At 36.5% G+C, this 15,238-nt stretch overlaps 1 protein-coding gene across 2 annotated transcripts in view; it reads right to left on the bottom strand.

Moving 5' to 3' along the window:
• Nucleotides 1–4,484: 4,484 nt before the first annotated feature.
• Nucleotides 4,485–15,238, bottom strand: part of ALCAM (activated leukocyte cell adhesion molecule) — a 253,315-nt gene continuing 242,561 nt past the window's right edge. For both annotated transcript variants that reach the window (XM_027868663.1, XM_027868664.1), the window contains one exon: nt 4,485–4,604. In XM_027868663.1, coding sequence (XP_027724464.1) covers nt 4,517–4,604 — 88 coding nt within the window. In that variant the 3' untranslated portion in view covers nt 4,485–4,516. The remainder of the gene's footprint in view (nt 4,605–15,238) is intronic.

Raw genomic sequence — 15,238 nt, 5'->3', positions numbered from 1 at the left:
GGCTGTCCATGAACATTTGGTTTCATACACAAGGCACTGAAATCATTTCCAAATGAAAAATAATGGGCTCAGAAAAATATTCCCTCAGACTAAAATGGGAGACAGACATTTGAAGACATACTTCAGTTTTATTATCTTTTAGGCATAGATGGGCATGTTAATCCATTTCCACACACAGTTCCTGTAATCACCGACAGGGAGTGAACTTTGAGCTGGGAAAACCTGCCTCCTTTTGCCAAAGAGTTAAAGTGGAGAGAAGCTGGAGCAGCAACCTCAAATGGCGAGGACTGGTTCATCTTCATTCTCAATATTGTTGATGTAGATATTGGTTCACAAACGTTTTTCTTCTTCCAATCTCTGATGTAGTGGACAGTGTTGTTCCCTCTGTCCCTGCATGCTTTCTGCTTTCGTTCTGGAGCATGCCATGTCAGATGGCCCAACTCGCTAGGGTTTGACAGCTATTTCTGGAATTAGTTAACTATCACAAGCTGAAGCCAAAGTATTGTAGTTTTTAACCCTTTCTTCTTAGTGTCACATTGCTGCTTTTTGCAAAAGTATCTTAGCAGCTGTACTTTGCAGCCTTTATCTCCCACAACCAAAAGAAAAAGAAATTATATATATATATGTAATTTCTTTTTTTTAGTGTTCATGTTTTATTTCAGAAAACAGGTGTTTAAAAATTTTAGAATTTCCTTAAACAAAACTCTAAAAAGAAAAAAAAGGAAAAGAAAGCACAGTATTTACAGAGATAACAGAATGGCTTAGCCATGCAAAACAAATTACTTTGGTTTTTTTTTTCCCTTTCACTTTGGTTTAAATGTTGACCAAAATTCAATTTTTTCCTGCCAAATAAAACTTTAATAAATCAAAGTTTAGAGGCAATATAGCATATTTTCTTTTCCCTCTAATATTTTATACATTATAGAGTTTAATAGGACATCTTACATATTTAATCCATACCAATGTACTACAGGAAGCTTTTATTAAGACATCAGTCACTACTGCCCAGACATTTTACAAATTTACAATAACAGTTAGTTTCTAAAGAATGCAGAAGTGGCAAAATATCATTCCTGACTTCCACTTGAATTTAGTCTCCAATTTTTCTGTTAACTTCTATTAAAAAAAAGAAAAAACCTTTCACTGGCCTGTTCAAAAAAGAGTCACTAGTTTCCATTTTTTCGTCTCCCCTTCCCCTCTGGATAATTATTTTTTTAAACTGGAAATTTGATGCTGCTTGTCCACAAAATTATGTTACACTCGGGCCAAAAATGGCTGTGTCGTGTTTATTCAGAAACCAGGCTTCTGCATGGAGGAGGAAAGGTTGAAAAGGCTAATCACAAATACACTATTGGCCCATATCCAGTCTACCTCGAAATGTTTCCATTTATACTACCATCCTAAAAATGTCCAAGCGTAAAACATGTTTATAAAGTTACAAATTTGAATGTAACTAAAGATACATAGACATTTCATTATTACACTTTCATGTACTGTTTGATAAATTAGGTACCAGTTAAAAACACTAAATTATCTCAAGGTGCATTCAATATCTGTAGCGTAGTTAACAAAAACAAACACACACAAAAAATATATATTCTATTCCTGTGGAAAATAAAGCAGCTCTGATAATGACCACTGTTGAAAATCTCCAATTCTGACTGATATCTTCATCAAAGAGGACAAAAAGTGTCTTTTTAAGGCAGTGGAAAACCCAAAGGATACAAAATCAATTTGAAGTTTCAGTCACGTTAAGAGTAATGGAAATGGGGATATAAGCCATGATTTTCCAAAATGTTATTGATTCATTGATTTACATTTTTTTTCTTTTAAGAAATATTCCCAGCAACTATCTCTATATGTAAGTACTATCCCTAATTCGGTGTTGATGTTTCTTGACAACAGGCATCTATTTCATTTTAGGAAACCTGTTGTTTATATGTTAATATGCTTGTGTTTTGACTGGTGTTAGTTTGTTGTATGTACATTGAAATAATGTTTTTCAACCTGACGTGTGTGTGTGTGTGTATTGAGAGAGAGATAAAATCACATCTTTGAATAGAGTAACATGTGGTACCCCTACCACATGGCCACAAGTTTCTACCTTAGGGTTTCAGGAACTTGTGATAAAATTTGAGGCATTACTGATAGCAATCAGAATCAGAAATGTACCTGCTCAAAGAGTATCCATAAAAAACAATTGAAATAAAAACATTACACTATACATCAGATTAACAGCAACTCCCAGAACAAAGCCTTATAGTGTATAAAAATAGCTACGTAAAAAATTTACATAAAAGGCAAACAAAAAAAAGAAATTCTCAGTGCAGAAATTTACAGAAAAAAATTCAAACAGAACACAACATAGTGACCTATTATCATGGCTGCCAAAATTTGTTTTTTTTTCCTTAATTTTTCTATGTTGTTTTACTTGAGATAATTTTCTAAAATCTTGTGACAGCTTGGTAGAATGAACTGCTTAACACTTGAACCATGAATAGCTGTCAATGTCTTTGTATATGTCTTAAATACAATCCACGTTCATGCTTCAATTGGTCTATATGTTTTTTTTTCTCTGAAAATGTGGAAAGAAAAGAAATTAACCAAGGTAAATTACCATTAACAATCAATATGTATCTGTCAATTGCAGTTTGGGGACAAATGTTGTCATATATATGAAAAGTTCATCTTTGACCTGATTCTTTTCTAGCTCTATTCTTAAGTTTATGCATCTTTTCTACAGTAATTTATTTGAGATTGGTTAAGAGTTTTGTTGGAGGGGAGGTGTTGAAGGAGGGGAATTGCTTAACTTTGACAAATCTGAAAGACCTACACACAGAAGGAACACCAAGCATTTCATCCCATTTATGTATTGGGTAAAAGTACTTGCCCTTTCCCCAAAATCATACTCTACCTTCCCTAACCAGAAGGAAAATAATTTGAAGTTCAAATCTTATTCTGAAAATATCATACCCAATTTTAAAGAAAATGGATAGTGAAATGAATCGTATAGCAAAGACATGGAAATGTTCCTCTGAGTTGTAAATTTGAGAAACCTGAAAGTCAGAGCTCCAGTTTGAGAAGGGGTAAGAGGCATTCAGGTGCTGAGCACTTTGACATCCCAATCTTCTGATCTTTAAAACAAGCCTATGTGACATCAAATCAGTTGGAGGTATTTGTGGATCTTCTCTCTCATAAGCCTCCCCTTCACTCCTACATCTTTCTTACCCCGTGACCAGATTCCACTTTGCTTTCTTCCACTTCAAACCTTACCTTACAGGTTTAACCGTAATGACCCTTCTATCTACTGTGGTGGACATGGGCCTCACACTCCAAATGATATGCATAGACTAGCAGTGTATATCATTCTCACTAATGCCCCAAATTCTCATATGTTCTAGAGCTTAGAGAGGCCTTTTGTTCAGTCATTTTTCAGGCATGATCCCATTTGAGTTTTTTTGACAAAGGTCCTGGAGTGCTTTGCCATTTCCTTCTCCAGCTTATTTTAAAGATGAGAAAACTGAGGCAAACAGGGTTAGGTGATTTGCCCAGGGTCATATAGGTAGAGTCTGAGACCAGATTTGAACTCAGGAAGATGAGTCTTCCTGACTCCAGGCCTGGGAGTCTATCCACTGCACTACTGAGTTACATTAGCAGAGCCTTAGAGATCATTTATTTAATCCTCTCATTTTCTGGGTGAGGAAACTAAGCGAGGAAGACATAATGTGTCTTGTGCAAGATGACAGGTAGGACAGCTATAAGAAACAAAGATGGGATTCAAACCTCTATCTTCTTGCCCCAAAGTCACTTCTTACTCTACCATATTACATTGCCACCTATGCTATGTCTGTCTGGGCCATGGGAACATGAAAAGTGAGAAAATGTAACTATAACTGCCTAATTATCATCCTCTCTAATACTAGAGAATGAAATACAGAAGTCACATACCTCTACAGATATATAATCGCTCACTGTAGTTATAGATAAAGGCTGAGAGTGAGCTGCTTTCCTTGTGTTGGAAAGTTTTTCAAGGGAAGTTTAGATAAATATTGTATCACTCATAAGCAAAACTTCTGCATTAAAATGCTTAGATTATATTTTTACATGAACCTCTTCCTTTTCTTTCCCCAAAATGAAACCATTAGAACCTTGATAATACTCTCACAATATCGTTAAAACATCATCCCATAGAATGAGGTTTCTTGGGATTCTGAAATCCTATTGGCAATGAGGTCAAAAAGGCAAAAGTTAAAATCTCAGGGGTGATATTGGTTATTCTAAGGACAATGGTTTTTTTTATTCTGTGAATTTCCAATCTTTGGGCTCACTAAAGTGCTGTGTTTTACTCCTAACATCTCTTTCAGGATTTGAAGTCCAGAATTGTGAAATGAGAACCTCAAAGTCTCTTTTCCTTTAATCTCCTAGGATACTTCATACTTACCCACTAAGTCATTACATTTAGACCTTGTGTAAAGTTCACCTACCTGTAACAGCAATTGGGGGAAAAATATTTCTCTTAAGCTTCTGTTTTGTGATTGTTTTCTTCTAATTTTTTGTTTTCCTCCATGTTTCCCAGGTCTTTGTTTACATGTTTTGATGCTGTCCTATAAAAAAAGTAAGATAACCACTATTGTATGTGTCACATGTCCATATACTACCATTAAGGTTCAAACTCATGCATCTCTGAAAACTGAGCGTGATCACCAATACACATTAGACAAAGCACCAGTGTAGTGATGGGGAACCTGCAGCCTCAAGACCACACGTGGCCCTCTAGGTCCTCAAGTGTGGCTTTTTGACTGAATCCAAACTTGACAGAATAATTTGGATTCTGTCAAAGGGCCACACTTGAGGAAATAGAAGGCCACATGTGGCTCAAAGATACAGGTTCCCCACCCTTGCACTAGTGTGAATAGTTTCAGATAAATTGAAGACCAGTTAGTGGAATTAACATTGTGGTGGAGTTGTGTTTATAGGCATAAGATCAACCAAAAATTTAATTATCTTTAATGTATACTTCAAATAATCAGTTCTCTCTTGTCTTTTGGTTGTACAATTTCCACCTTCCCCTATAATTATTTTAGGGAAGTACTAACTCCTTTATAGATAGAGTTTTCATCTCAGCAGATACTACCCTGAACACTAAGAGTGGAACAAGGCACCTCTTTGGGGTCTCCTCTCCTGACTAACCTGACCAAAGCCTTGTGCACCCAATTTCAATTTCTATTTCAACAAAGAAGAATTAGGTGATGGTATACAGGAGTGGACCCTAAAGGCCCTAGGGCTCTAGCAGTGGCATGGGTAGGAGATACTTTGTGGATGGATATCACATCACAATCTTTGCTTCTGTCTTGTTATTTAGAAAACCTGGAAATACAGCAGCAGCAAAAGAAATTGGATGTTAAATATTGTTGACATTTGTCACTCTTTAAGCAGTTCTCCTCAAATCCCTACATGGAAACTTCAATTTCTAGATTCTTCAGGTAAACCTAGAAGAGGGCAAATATTTTACCTTTCTCCTAGATCCCTGGCACAATGGTGCAACAATAGAGCTCTCTGGTCTTCCAGTGTTTTTCTTTTTTTAATATATTTAAAGCATTCAGTAATCCACGTAAAACATTAGGTGCTCCTTGGTTGAGAAGCTCAAGGAAATGCAAGCTTAATTTTTTTTTAAAAACTCATTGTGCCTATAAGAACTTATATACATGCAAAAGATTTCTGGAACTCTTATGGCTAGAATCACAACTTTTCTGGGAAAAGGGAAGGAGCCAAGTATAGTATACATACAGGAGAGATAAAGACTTATGACTCATTCAAATTAGGACACTTAATGCAAGTAGTTTAGGATGAATTCATGAAATAAATGTTTAGCTTAGTTTGAACTATAGCCTGTAAAATCCATTCATTTAGTGTGTGAGGAACTCTAGACCAGTTCGGTAGAGTCCCTTAATGTCATGAGATCTTTTCAAGGTCAGAAATTCCAAGATGCAAATGGAAAAATGCAGTGAATGAACTCAACAAAGTAAATTCCTTATGTTAAATTACTTTATCACATGAATATTTTCTTTCTGGCACTGTAATTAAATGAGATAACATGTATAGCATTTTATAAACCTTGAAGAGCTCTATAAATGTTTATTATTATTGTTAACTGCAATATAAAGGTACAGGGCACACCTGCATAAATGATCCAATAAAGTATATTAGAAACATTTTTGCAGAGCATAAGAGCAAAAAGTTCTAGTACCAGCTCTATAACAAACTAGCTATTATGACCATTGAGTAACTTAGTTTCCTTATCTGTAAAATGAAGGCTTTGGACAGGATAACCACGGAAGTCCTTTCCTGTGGTAAAATTAAATAGATCTAGAAATCTTTGTCTCTAGTCCTCCTGTGTCCATTTTAAATTTAGCAGTACAGATTTTATGCAAATAGTGCTCAGCCTTTCCAAATAACAGTCTGAAGGGGATGTTGTCTCAGATAATCAAAATCTAGCATATGATTACTGATTTTATCTACTAAATTCATTTTTAAAATGTGATGCATCAAAATTATCAGTGGTTCTTGCAACAAATGATCCATATTTCATCTAATCCAGGGACACATAAATTTCTTTTGGCATTTACTCATAATATTGGTCTTCATCAAACTTCTCTGTTCTTTTATTAAGGTCCTGTGTTCTCAAAGGCTATGCCAATACAAGCTTAACCTCAGGAAGATGCTTTCAAATTGGAAAAGCTTTGACTACAGGGCCAGTGATGCTTTGTGGATCTGTCATCCACCTACCAAAAGGACCAATCTCACTGAGTATTGGAGAGGTTAATCACCAGAAGGCCTGGTGGTAATGGTTTTCTCCCCACAGCAACTTATGAAATTATTAAGGACCAGATGGGCTTTCATGTGCTTCCTAAGTGAGAAAATACCATCACTGATAAAATATCAGATCATATGAAGTATTGGAGTTAAAGGCAAGTAAGTTTATCATCTTATCTTGCATAAAGAAAATGGAGAAAGAAAAACCGAGGACACAGTTAAGTTCTTCCCATAAGTGCCCAGAATACTGTTCTTGCTTCTTGAGTAAGGAGCTTGAACAACACATTTTGCTGATGGTGATTACAGCATATCAATATCATAGCCAAGCACAGAATCAACTACTTTCAAGTCTATATTTTCTATCACCTTACACTGAAGTGTCAGATACATGTGTGGATACTATGTAGGTGATGCAGGAGTCATAGAAAACTATTTGAATCAACCCATTGGGGGAAATTAAGGGAAATGTGTCCAAGACTTCAGAGCCAAGTATTTGCTTTGCTAACTTCACTAAGGGCCAGTGTTATGGGATAGCAATCTTGAGTGAAATGTGACTTTGAACTTGTGACAACAGTCTCAGTATCTGCTGGGGACATCTCTAGTACTCTTTTTTTTCTGTCTTTTCTCAGTCATGGAGGTAAAGAAAATGACAACAATAATCTAAGAGATAAAAGTACTGAATGTGAAACCAAGCCCAAGAATAATTAACAGAATAAGTTGTTTTGACAATGAACTAAATAGCTTGGGAGTGTAGAAGGCTCTTAATGATTTTTTTTTTTTTGGTTAGGGCAATTGGGGTTAAGTGACTTGCCCAGAGTCACATAGCTAGTGAGTGTTATATGTCTGAGGCCGGATTTGAACTCAGGTCCTCTTGACTCCAGGGCTGGTGCTCTATCCACTGTGTCACCTAGCTGCCCCTTTAATGATCTTTAAAAAAAAAACTTTATCTTTTCCATTAAATAAGATGAAAATATGAATATGAACATGCAATAAGGTTACACTGAATCCAGTAAAGGATTGAATGTGTTGGTGAAAGTTTGTTGGTAAAACAATTACATGTCCCTAAAATTGGGAAGATTGAGATTCTGATGTTATAAGAAATTCAAGGGAAATGAGGAAAGAGCAAAGGAGAGAGGATGAAATACTGTGAGCTTGCTTGTGAAGTTAGTTTTCTTGGGGTTGATGAGCTTTGGAAAGAAGTAGGAAAGAGATACCCCTGTATGTCAACATTTGTATGAGAGTGCTTCTGACAGAAAGCATCATTTAAGTCTTCCCACTCGACAACTCTAAGCAAAACATATGGCTTGGTTAAGAATGGTTGGTTGTGATTTTACCTGTCTGATCACCTGTGGTTGAGGTAGGGAGGTAATGAATGAATTCCTGTTGTTGTTAGTTTGTATTCAAATTCATTTTCAGCTTCTGATGAGTATTGTGAATTTTATCTACTGTGAGTCATTGAGTAAGAAGATAATAAAAAAAGTCCTAAGAAATTGTTCATGGTTGTGCTAGTCTCCTGAATGCTAGAACTTTGTGATTCTATCCAAAGGAAAGAACCAAACATGCCTTCAGAGTCTACTCCTAGAATCTTAGAGCTGAAAGAGGACTTTAAACTAGTGAAGCAGGCTTTCTGTAGCTGCTAGGTGGATAGCAGTGTTGTTACTTTATAGTCATCAAATCATTTGCCTTTGTTTATATAAAGTTGAGGGACAGAGATACATTTTCTTGAATCAGAGAGATGCAGAAATGAAGAAGGAAACTAACAGTGGACACAAAAGTTTGGAAGTGAAAACAAGTGAATTGCTTAAGCTCTGGTCAAAGGATCCTTAGGTCACTGAGTAAGTTTGGAATTTGGTTTTCTCTATATCCCAACTGGCTGCCTGGACCTATTTGTGAATAGGCAGGTCAGGGTGAGGTTGCATACCTGCCTACAGCCATGTTTACTATTCAGCACCATATTTAAAATGCTTATGTGTGCATGTGCATGCATGTGTATTGGGTGGATATAACAAATGGAAAATGAATAGAAGACGGCATTTAGTGTAATTGACCTAGCTGTAACCCATCTGGGAAGCTAAGCAGCAGTTTCAATTGTCTCAAAGACAACCATGCAACAAAAGCCCATTAAAAAAACAAAACAAAACAAAAAAACAAACACTAGTTGTCTTCTGTGAAGTTCTTAGAAGGGTTAAAAATGTAGATAATTCAAAGAGCAATGGGAAGCTTCACAGTGGACAGAAATAGGCTAGGGACTGTTATTCAAGAAGTGGTCTAAAAGACATAATGGATGAACTATGTGACTATAAAAGGAGGTAGAGGGGCAGCTAGGTGGCGCAGTGGATAGAGCTCCGGCCTTGGAGTCAGGAGGACCTGAGTTCAAATTTGGCCTCAGACACTTGACACTTACTAGCTGTGTGACGCTGGGCAAGTCACTTAACCCTGATTGCCTCAAAAAAGAGGTAGAGTGGTCACACTTAAGTCACTGGGCTTAGAGGAGCAGGTGGTAGAAAGAACTGGTGATCATTGAGTTGTAGGCTATTGTTACTGATCTTTGAAATATTATAGAAAATAGAGGAGATACTGCAGCACAAGAAATAGGCAAATGTTCTGATTTTCAAAAAGGGATGAAGGCAGATCACAAAACTATAGGCTGGTGAGCTTACCTTCAATTATTAGAAAATTTCTATAGAGTACTATTAAGTGAATGATTTCAGGGCCTTTAAAAAGAGAAGTGATCACTAAAATAAATCAACTAACCATTTAGCAATTATTAAGAGCTTGTGTGCCAGGTACTGCACTAAGGCAAAGAAAAGTTAAAACAACAACAAAAAAAAAAAAGCTCTGATTTCAAGAAGCTCTCTGTTCAAGACAATAGAGGAGACATCATGTAAATAACTAGGTATCCGCAAGCTATATACAGGATAAACTTGGGGTAGTCTACTCAGGAAAGCATTAAGATTTAGGAGGATGGAGAAAGACTTCTTGTAGGAGATGGGAATTTAGCTGATAATTGAAGGAAGCCCCAGAAACTTGGAGGTTCAGTGTTTAAGCTCAGGGATAGGCCATGCACTTAACTAAAGAAGGGATACAAGGGAGAGAGAAAACATACAATTTTGGTTACATATAGTTTAAAAATTTTCCACAAATAAAATCAAGGGAGACAGAATTAGAAGACTAGTTATAGAATGGGAAAATACTTCTATTAAATATCACTGATAAAAGCATGATATCCAATATATGAGGTGTTTAAAAGAGCATTTTTAAGTGTAAGTTTCACATTGACATGGAATTCAGAAAATTTTCCTAGAAATTAGAGCTGTCCAACAATGGAATAGACTGACTTGGGAAGTAGAAAATTTGCTGCTCTTCAGGATTGATGAGCAGAGGTTGGGCAGAGGGTGTTGTAGAAGGGAGACTCATTATTGATTGCATTAGCTGACTGCTGATAGCTCTTGGAACTTTGAGATTTGAGGATTTTTATGTGTAAAGAATGAGATATGACAGATCAACAGCATGAGTGCAAAGTTGTGAGATAATGAAAGAACCAGAGGAAGGCCTTCAGTACATGGGTTAAAGCTTCTATGGGGCCAGACAAGGGCTGAGCAAGATAAAAAGGCATGGAAAGAATACACACTTCAATGAAATCACAGCAGCTAAAAAGTGTGTGCCAAAATACAAAACATGTATGTTAAGTTTCTCAAAAGTTAACAAGTTAAAAACTTGATCATTTCAAAATGAAAATAGGATGTAAATATATTACAAATCCTAACCTTTTAAAAGTAGTCTTTGTGCTCTGATCCTGACTCTGATACTTACAATTGAATTCAATTGAAAAAACTTTCAATAAGTGGCTACTACTACTATTGCTAGGCACTGTGCTAAGGGCTGGGGATTCATAAGCAAAAATGAAATAATCCTTGTCTTCAAAGGACTTAACTTTCTACTAGCTATGTGACCTTGGGTTAAGTACTTGAATCTTTCTAAGCCTTAGGTAAAATGGAGAAACCCTCATAAAATGGGGAAAGTAAGAGCTGTACTTTCTTCATAGATTGGCTGTGGACATCAGGTAAGATAACATATGTAAAGCACTTTGTAAACGATAAACCTGTAAGTCTGTCATTATTTTTCCTGCATTTTGATCACTGTTTTTATTGTTTCAATTTCTATCTTTGCCTCACTGTCTCCCAAGCCCAAGAAGATGCATCTTTTTCTCAGTTCAGACATACAGATAGGATGGTAATAAAGTAAAGAAAACTAACCTCATTATTTTATAGTCACACTTCACATTTGCACTCTTCTATGTGCACAAAGGAAAACACTGAAAATGCTATTATACTGATATGTAAAATATTACTAAATGGAATTTTCTTTTATTTGTGTGAAGTAGCTCCGCCCTGCTATTTCTTAATTAGTATTATGTGCATCTATCCCCCATTTGGTATAAGAATTTTAATGTAACTTTAAATTCAAGGAATGGATTAAATTTGACATTAGTTTTATTTAAAAAACCCAAGAGCTTAACGAGTTTTCAAATTAGGATGTAACATATGTTAGATGGTGGCACCTACTGGTGACATGTGATAATGTAACTCAGCTCTACAAAAGAAAAGGAGGCAGGAAGCTAAACTATAGATTTTTTTTTTAAGAGTGGAGATAGGGGTTGTAACAAATTCCTTTGTAAGAAAAGTCAGGAAAGCATATGATGATAGTGGAGAAGAATAGAATTGAGGGGCAGTCCTCAGCCAAACATGTAAATCAGTCAACAAGTATTTGTTAAGTGCTTATTATTTGTCAGGCCCTGGGCTAAGCTCTGGGGATACGAAGAAAGGCAAAAGTAGTGACTTGGCCACCCTAATACCTTTCTCCTTGATCTATACTAGGTGTTCTTAATCTTTTTGTGTGTGTCATGGTCCCCTCTGGCAGTGTGGTGAAGTCTATGGATCACTTCTCAGAATAATGTTTTAAATGCATAAGATAAATACATATTATTCTAAAGGAAATCCATTATATCAAAATACAGTCATCACAGTAAGGTTTTTTAAGTTCATGAACTGTGAGTTAAGAATCTCTGATACAAATAAGACCTTGCTTTCTTAAAGGAAAAGGTTAGAGAAAATGTTAATTCTATTGGGAAGAACCAAGCATATCTATAATCATTAGAAAAATGTATACTATAAATTCATAAATCCATGCTTTTCATTTAAATGGCAGTGATTCTTATGACCTTAGGAGGTAAATCTCTTAGATTCATTCTCAGCTCCAATATCAGATACCTGAATTACTCATTGAGATTTTGGGTATCTGCTTGACACATGACTTGCAGTAACAAGGAAGAGTGTCGATCAGGAATCTTGCCCATGTAGACAACTCTTGGGTATTTAATCTGAGCTCAGATGAAAAGGATTTATGGGGGACAAAGTAGAAATGAATGGCTAAAACAAGGACTTGGGATTAACTATGGATTCTACTCTTTTCTTATCTTCTTACCTCCCTTATTAGGGCTAGTAGAAAGTGGGTGTTAGCTTTGGCAGGACTTAACTTTTTGTTATTCTTGCTCAGCTGGCCAAATATGGTACAGATTTGTGAACTGGTGTGCCTTCTGCCCAAAATTGGTGGTTTATTCCATGCATACATTAGGGATGGACACTGCTAAGCATTCTGCTCTAAGACCAAACTCAAGCATCATAACACTTTCAGTGAGGAAGTACAATGGCCAGTACTTCTTCACCGCTTTCAGGACCTGTGGATCTTATTGTCCTTATTCTGCTCCGGGTATGGAGCAACTGCATGGCATTTCTTTGCTTTAACTTACCTATGCCTGCTTAGATATAAAGACAGAGCGGTTTGAAACCTGAGATCTAGGTGATAGGGCAGGATGAAGGAATGTATTATATAATTCCCCATAATGCCCATTTTAAAGTTTACTATGAAAGAAACTCTACTCTGGAGTGCAAACATATTTCCAGTCATTCTCATTCAAACCCAGTTATTGTTTTATATAGCAAGTTCAAAGAAGTTTCTCACAATGTTGCTAAGGTTTGACTCTGTGCTTGGATATGCTTCTCTAAAGCTATTCTCCATTATACCTTGGTTGTCTTTCAGAATGGCTTTTGGGAATTTGTGAATGAGATAGATATCTGCAATGAATTTCTTTTCAGGCTGGTTAACCAATGACTATGTATTTAGGCTTCCAAAGAAAATCAGAGGCCCTGTCCTTTCTCAATATCTGATATCCATGTGAAAAGGCTGAGAGTTAGCTGAAAATAAGAATGAAATCCTTGTACTGATCTGTAAGGTAGAAGTCATGACTTGTGAGAAGAATGCCTATAAATACTCCTTCAATTAGCTTTGGATTATTTCAGTGGCCTACATAGGCAGATATTTGTGCTGTATGGCCGTTTTCTCAAAGTAATGGGCACTTCTATTTAGTGGTCAAAAAATTCCAAATGGTGACTATTTTAAGGATATATGCAATTACTTTTTAGTCTTATAAATCAGTCTAATATTAAGTTATATGTGAAAAGCTCTGGTTTAGGGCCTGGTACATGTTCTAGGGTTTGAGGCTATTAGTGTAAACTTTCATGAATTTCAGTTTTTTCCTTCGTTTATAGGGTTAACAATCCCAAATTAAGTTGCTAAAATGGTAGCTCCTTGAATAGGGTTTTTGTAAGGGATAACTCATCAGGACTGAGAAACGCTTGGCAAATCTGACGTGTTCTACCAATGCTTAATAAAAATCACTTTATCCATGCTTGTGATGAGAATTAGGGTGTATTACTTTGATTACCAAAATATTAACCCTATCAGAGTTGGTGCATTTTTCAGAGAGGTAACATTTATTTGGATGGATAAGTAGATGGACGTCAGATGGTCAAAGTTGCTCTTAATTTAATGAGGCACTTGGAAGGAACTGCATCAAGCTGGAGCCTGAGTGCTATACAACTAAGTGCCCTGCATTTAATATATTTGGTTCATCATCTGGGGTTACCATATGGTACTAATTCATGGAGTAATAGAAAATGTTAATTTTGCTAGTCATACAATGACAAAGATCTGTCTGATGAGAAGCTAGCAATTAGATCAGTATGATTAAAGATGCTGGGCTTGGTTCAAGAGTTTCACATGTACTTGATCACCATATAGGACAGTGACAAAGTTCTTTATGTTTCAGCCCAATTTCTTATTATGGAGCCAAGTCTTCCTTTCCTTCTCCCCTTTCTTCTCGGTTACTGCTGAAGGAATTGCCATCCTCCCACAGTTATCCAGTGTTACTTTGACTCGACTCTGACTTACTCCTCATATTCCATACATTGCCACTCGTCTCATCTACCACCACAACATCATATATAGATATTGATATAGTCCCTCTGATTTGGCATTTAAAGCTCATCAGAACCTGGCTCCCTCTTACCTTTCCAGTCTTATACTTCACACTTTACAATTCAGCTCTAAAGCCTACTTTCTGTACCTTATACACAAAACTCCACCTCCTATTTTTGTGTCTTTGTCCTCCATTTATGGAATGTTCTCCTGTCTCATCTCTGCCTCTTAAAGGCTTCCTTCAAGACTCAACTTGAATTCCATCTTATGTAGGAGGCTGTCTCTGCCCTAAGCCATTCCCCACCCCAACTACTAGTGCCTTCCCGTCTGGGATTACCTCCTATCTACACTGTATATATCTTGTGTGTATCTAGTTACACACAGCTTGTCTCTGTGACTTCCTTGAGGGCACAGACAATTTTTGCCTTCCTTTTTTATACCCAGTGCTCATACCTGCCACAAAGTAAGTGCTTCATAAGTGGTTATCAACTTATTGACTTCTGCCTTCTTCTCCCAAACCATTCTCAAAAAAAAAAATCAAAACAGAAGACAAATATGGTACCTTTGGAATATAGCTGAACTCTGAAGTCAAAATTGAAATATTTCAAACTTGTAGATCTTAACTTTGTGCTTCCCTTATTTGTTGTGGTGGTGGGGTCAGAGTTTAAGTAAAATTTCTTTGAAACTTATAAATGGGTGGTGGATTGCTATAGGGTAGTGCTCTCCCCTAACAACTACTTTCATTTTCTTACTTGTGTGTGTGACTTGAGGCATTTATATGATTTTTCATAGAAACCATGGACATGAATGGATTGACCTTCCCAACGTGGTAGCTATAGGAAATAGTGCTCACAGCAGAGAAGGATTTGTGAATTTAATGGGTGATTCTAACAACTGGGTGAAGGGTGAAGTGTCTGATCAAGGTTCCATATGGAATTGCCTGGATCAAGATTCACCACTCTGTGATGGGATCACAAAAAATGTCTATCAATCACAACATACAGAAAGAAAAAACATTTTCTTGCCTCAAGTGGGTTTGAAACTTCTGTGCTGCTGCCTTCTCAGACTTTCCATTGATGTCTCTTTGGGGGCAGGGTTTAGGTGAGTA

This window comes from Vombatus ursinus, unplaced genomic scaffold (genome assembly GCF_900497805.2).
Source record: "Vombatus ursinus unplaced genomic scaffold, bare-nosed wombat genome assembly UNPS02001419.1, whole genome shotgun sequence".
Lineage (NCBI taxonomy): Eukaryota > Metazoa > Chordata > Mammalia > Diprotodontia > Vombatidae > Vombatus > Vombatus ursinus.
This window is presented reverse-complemented; position numbering and strand designations above follow the sequence as displayed.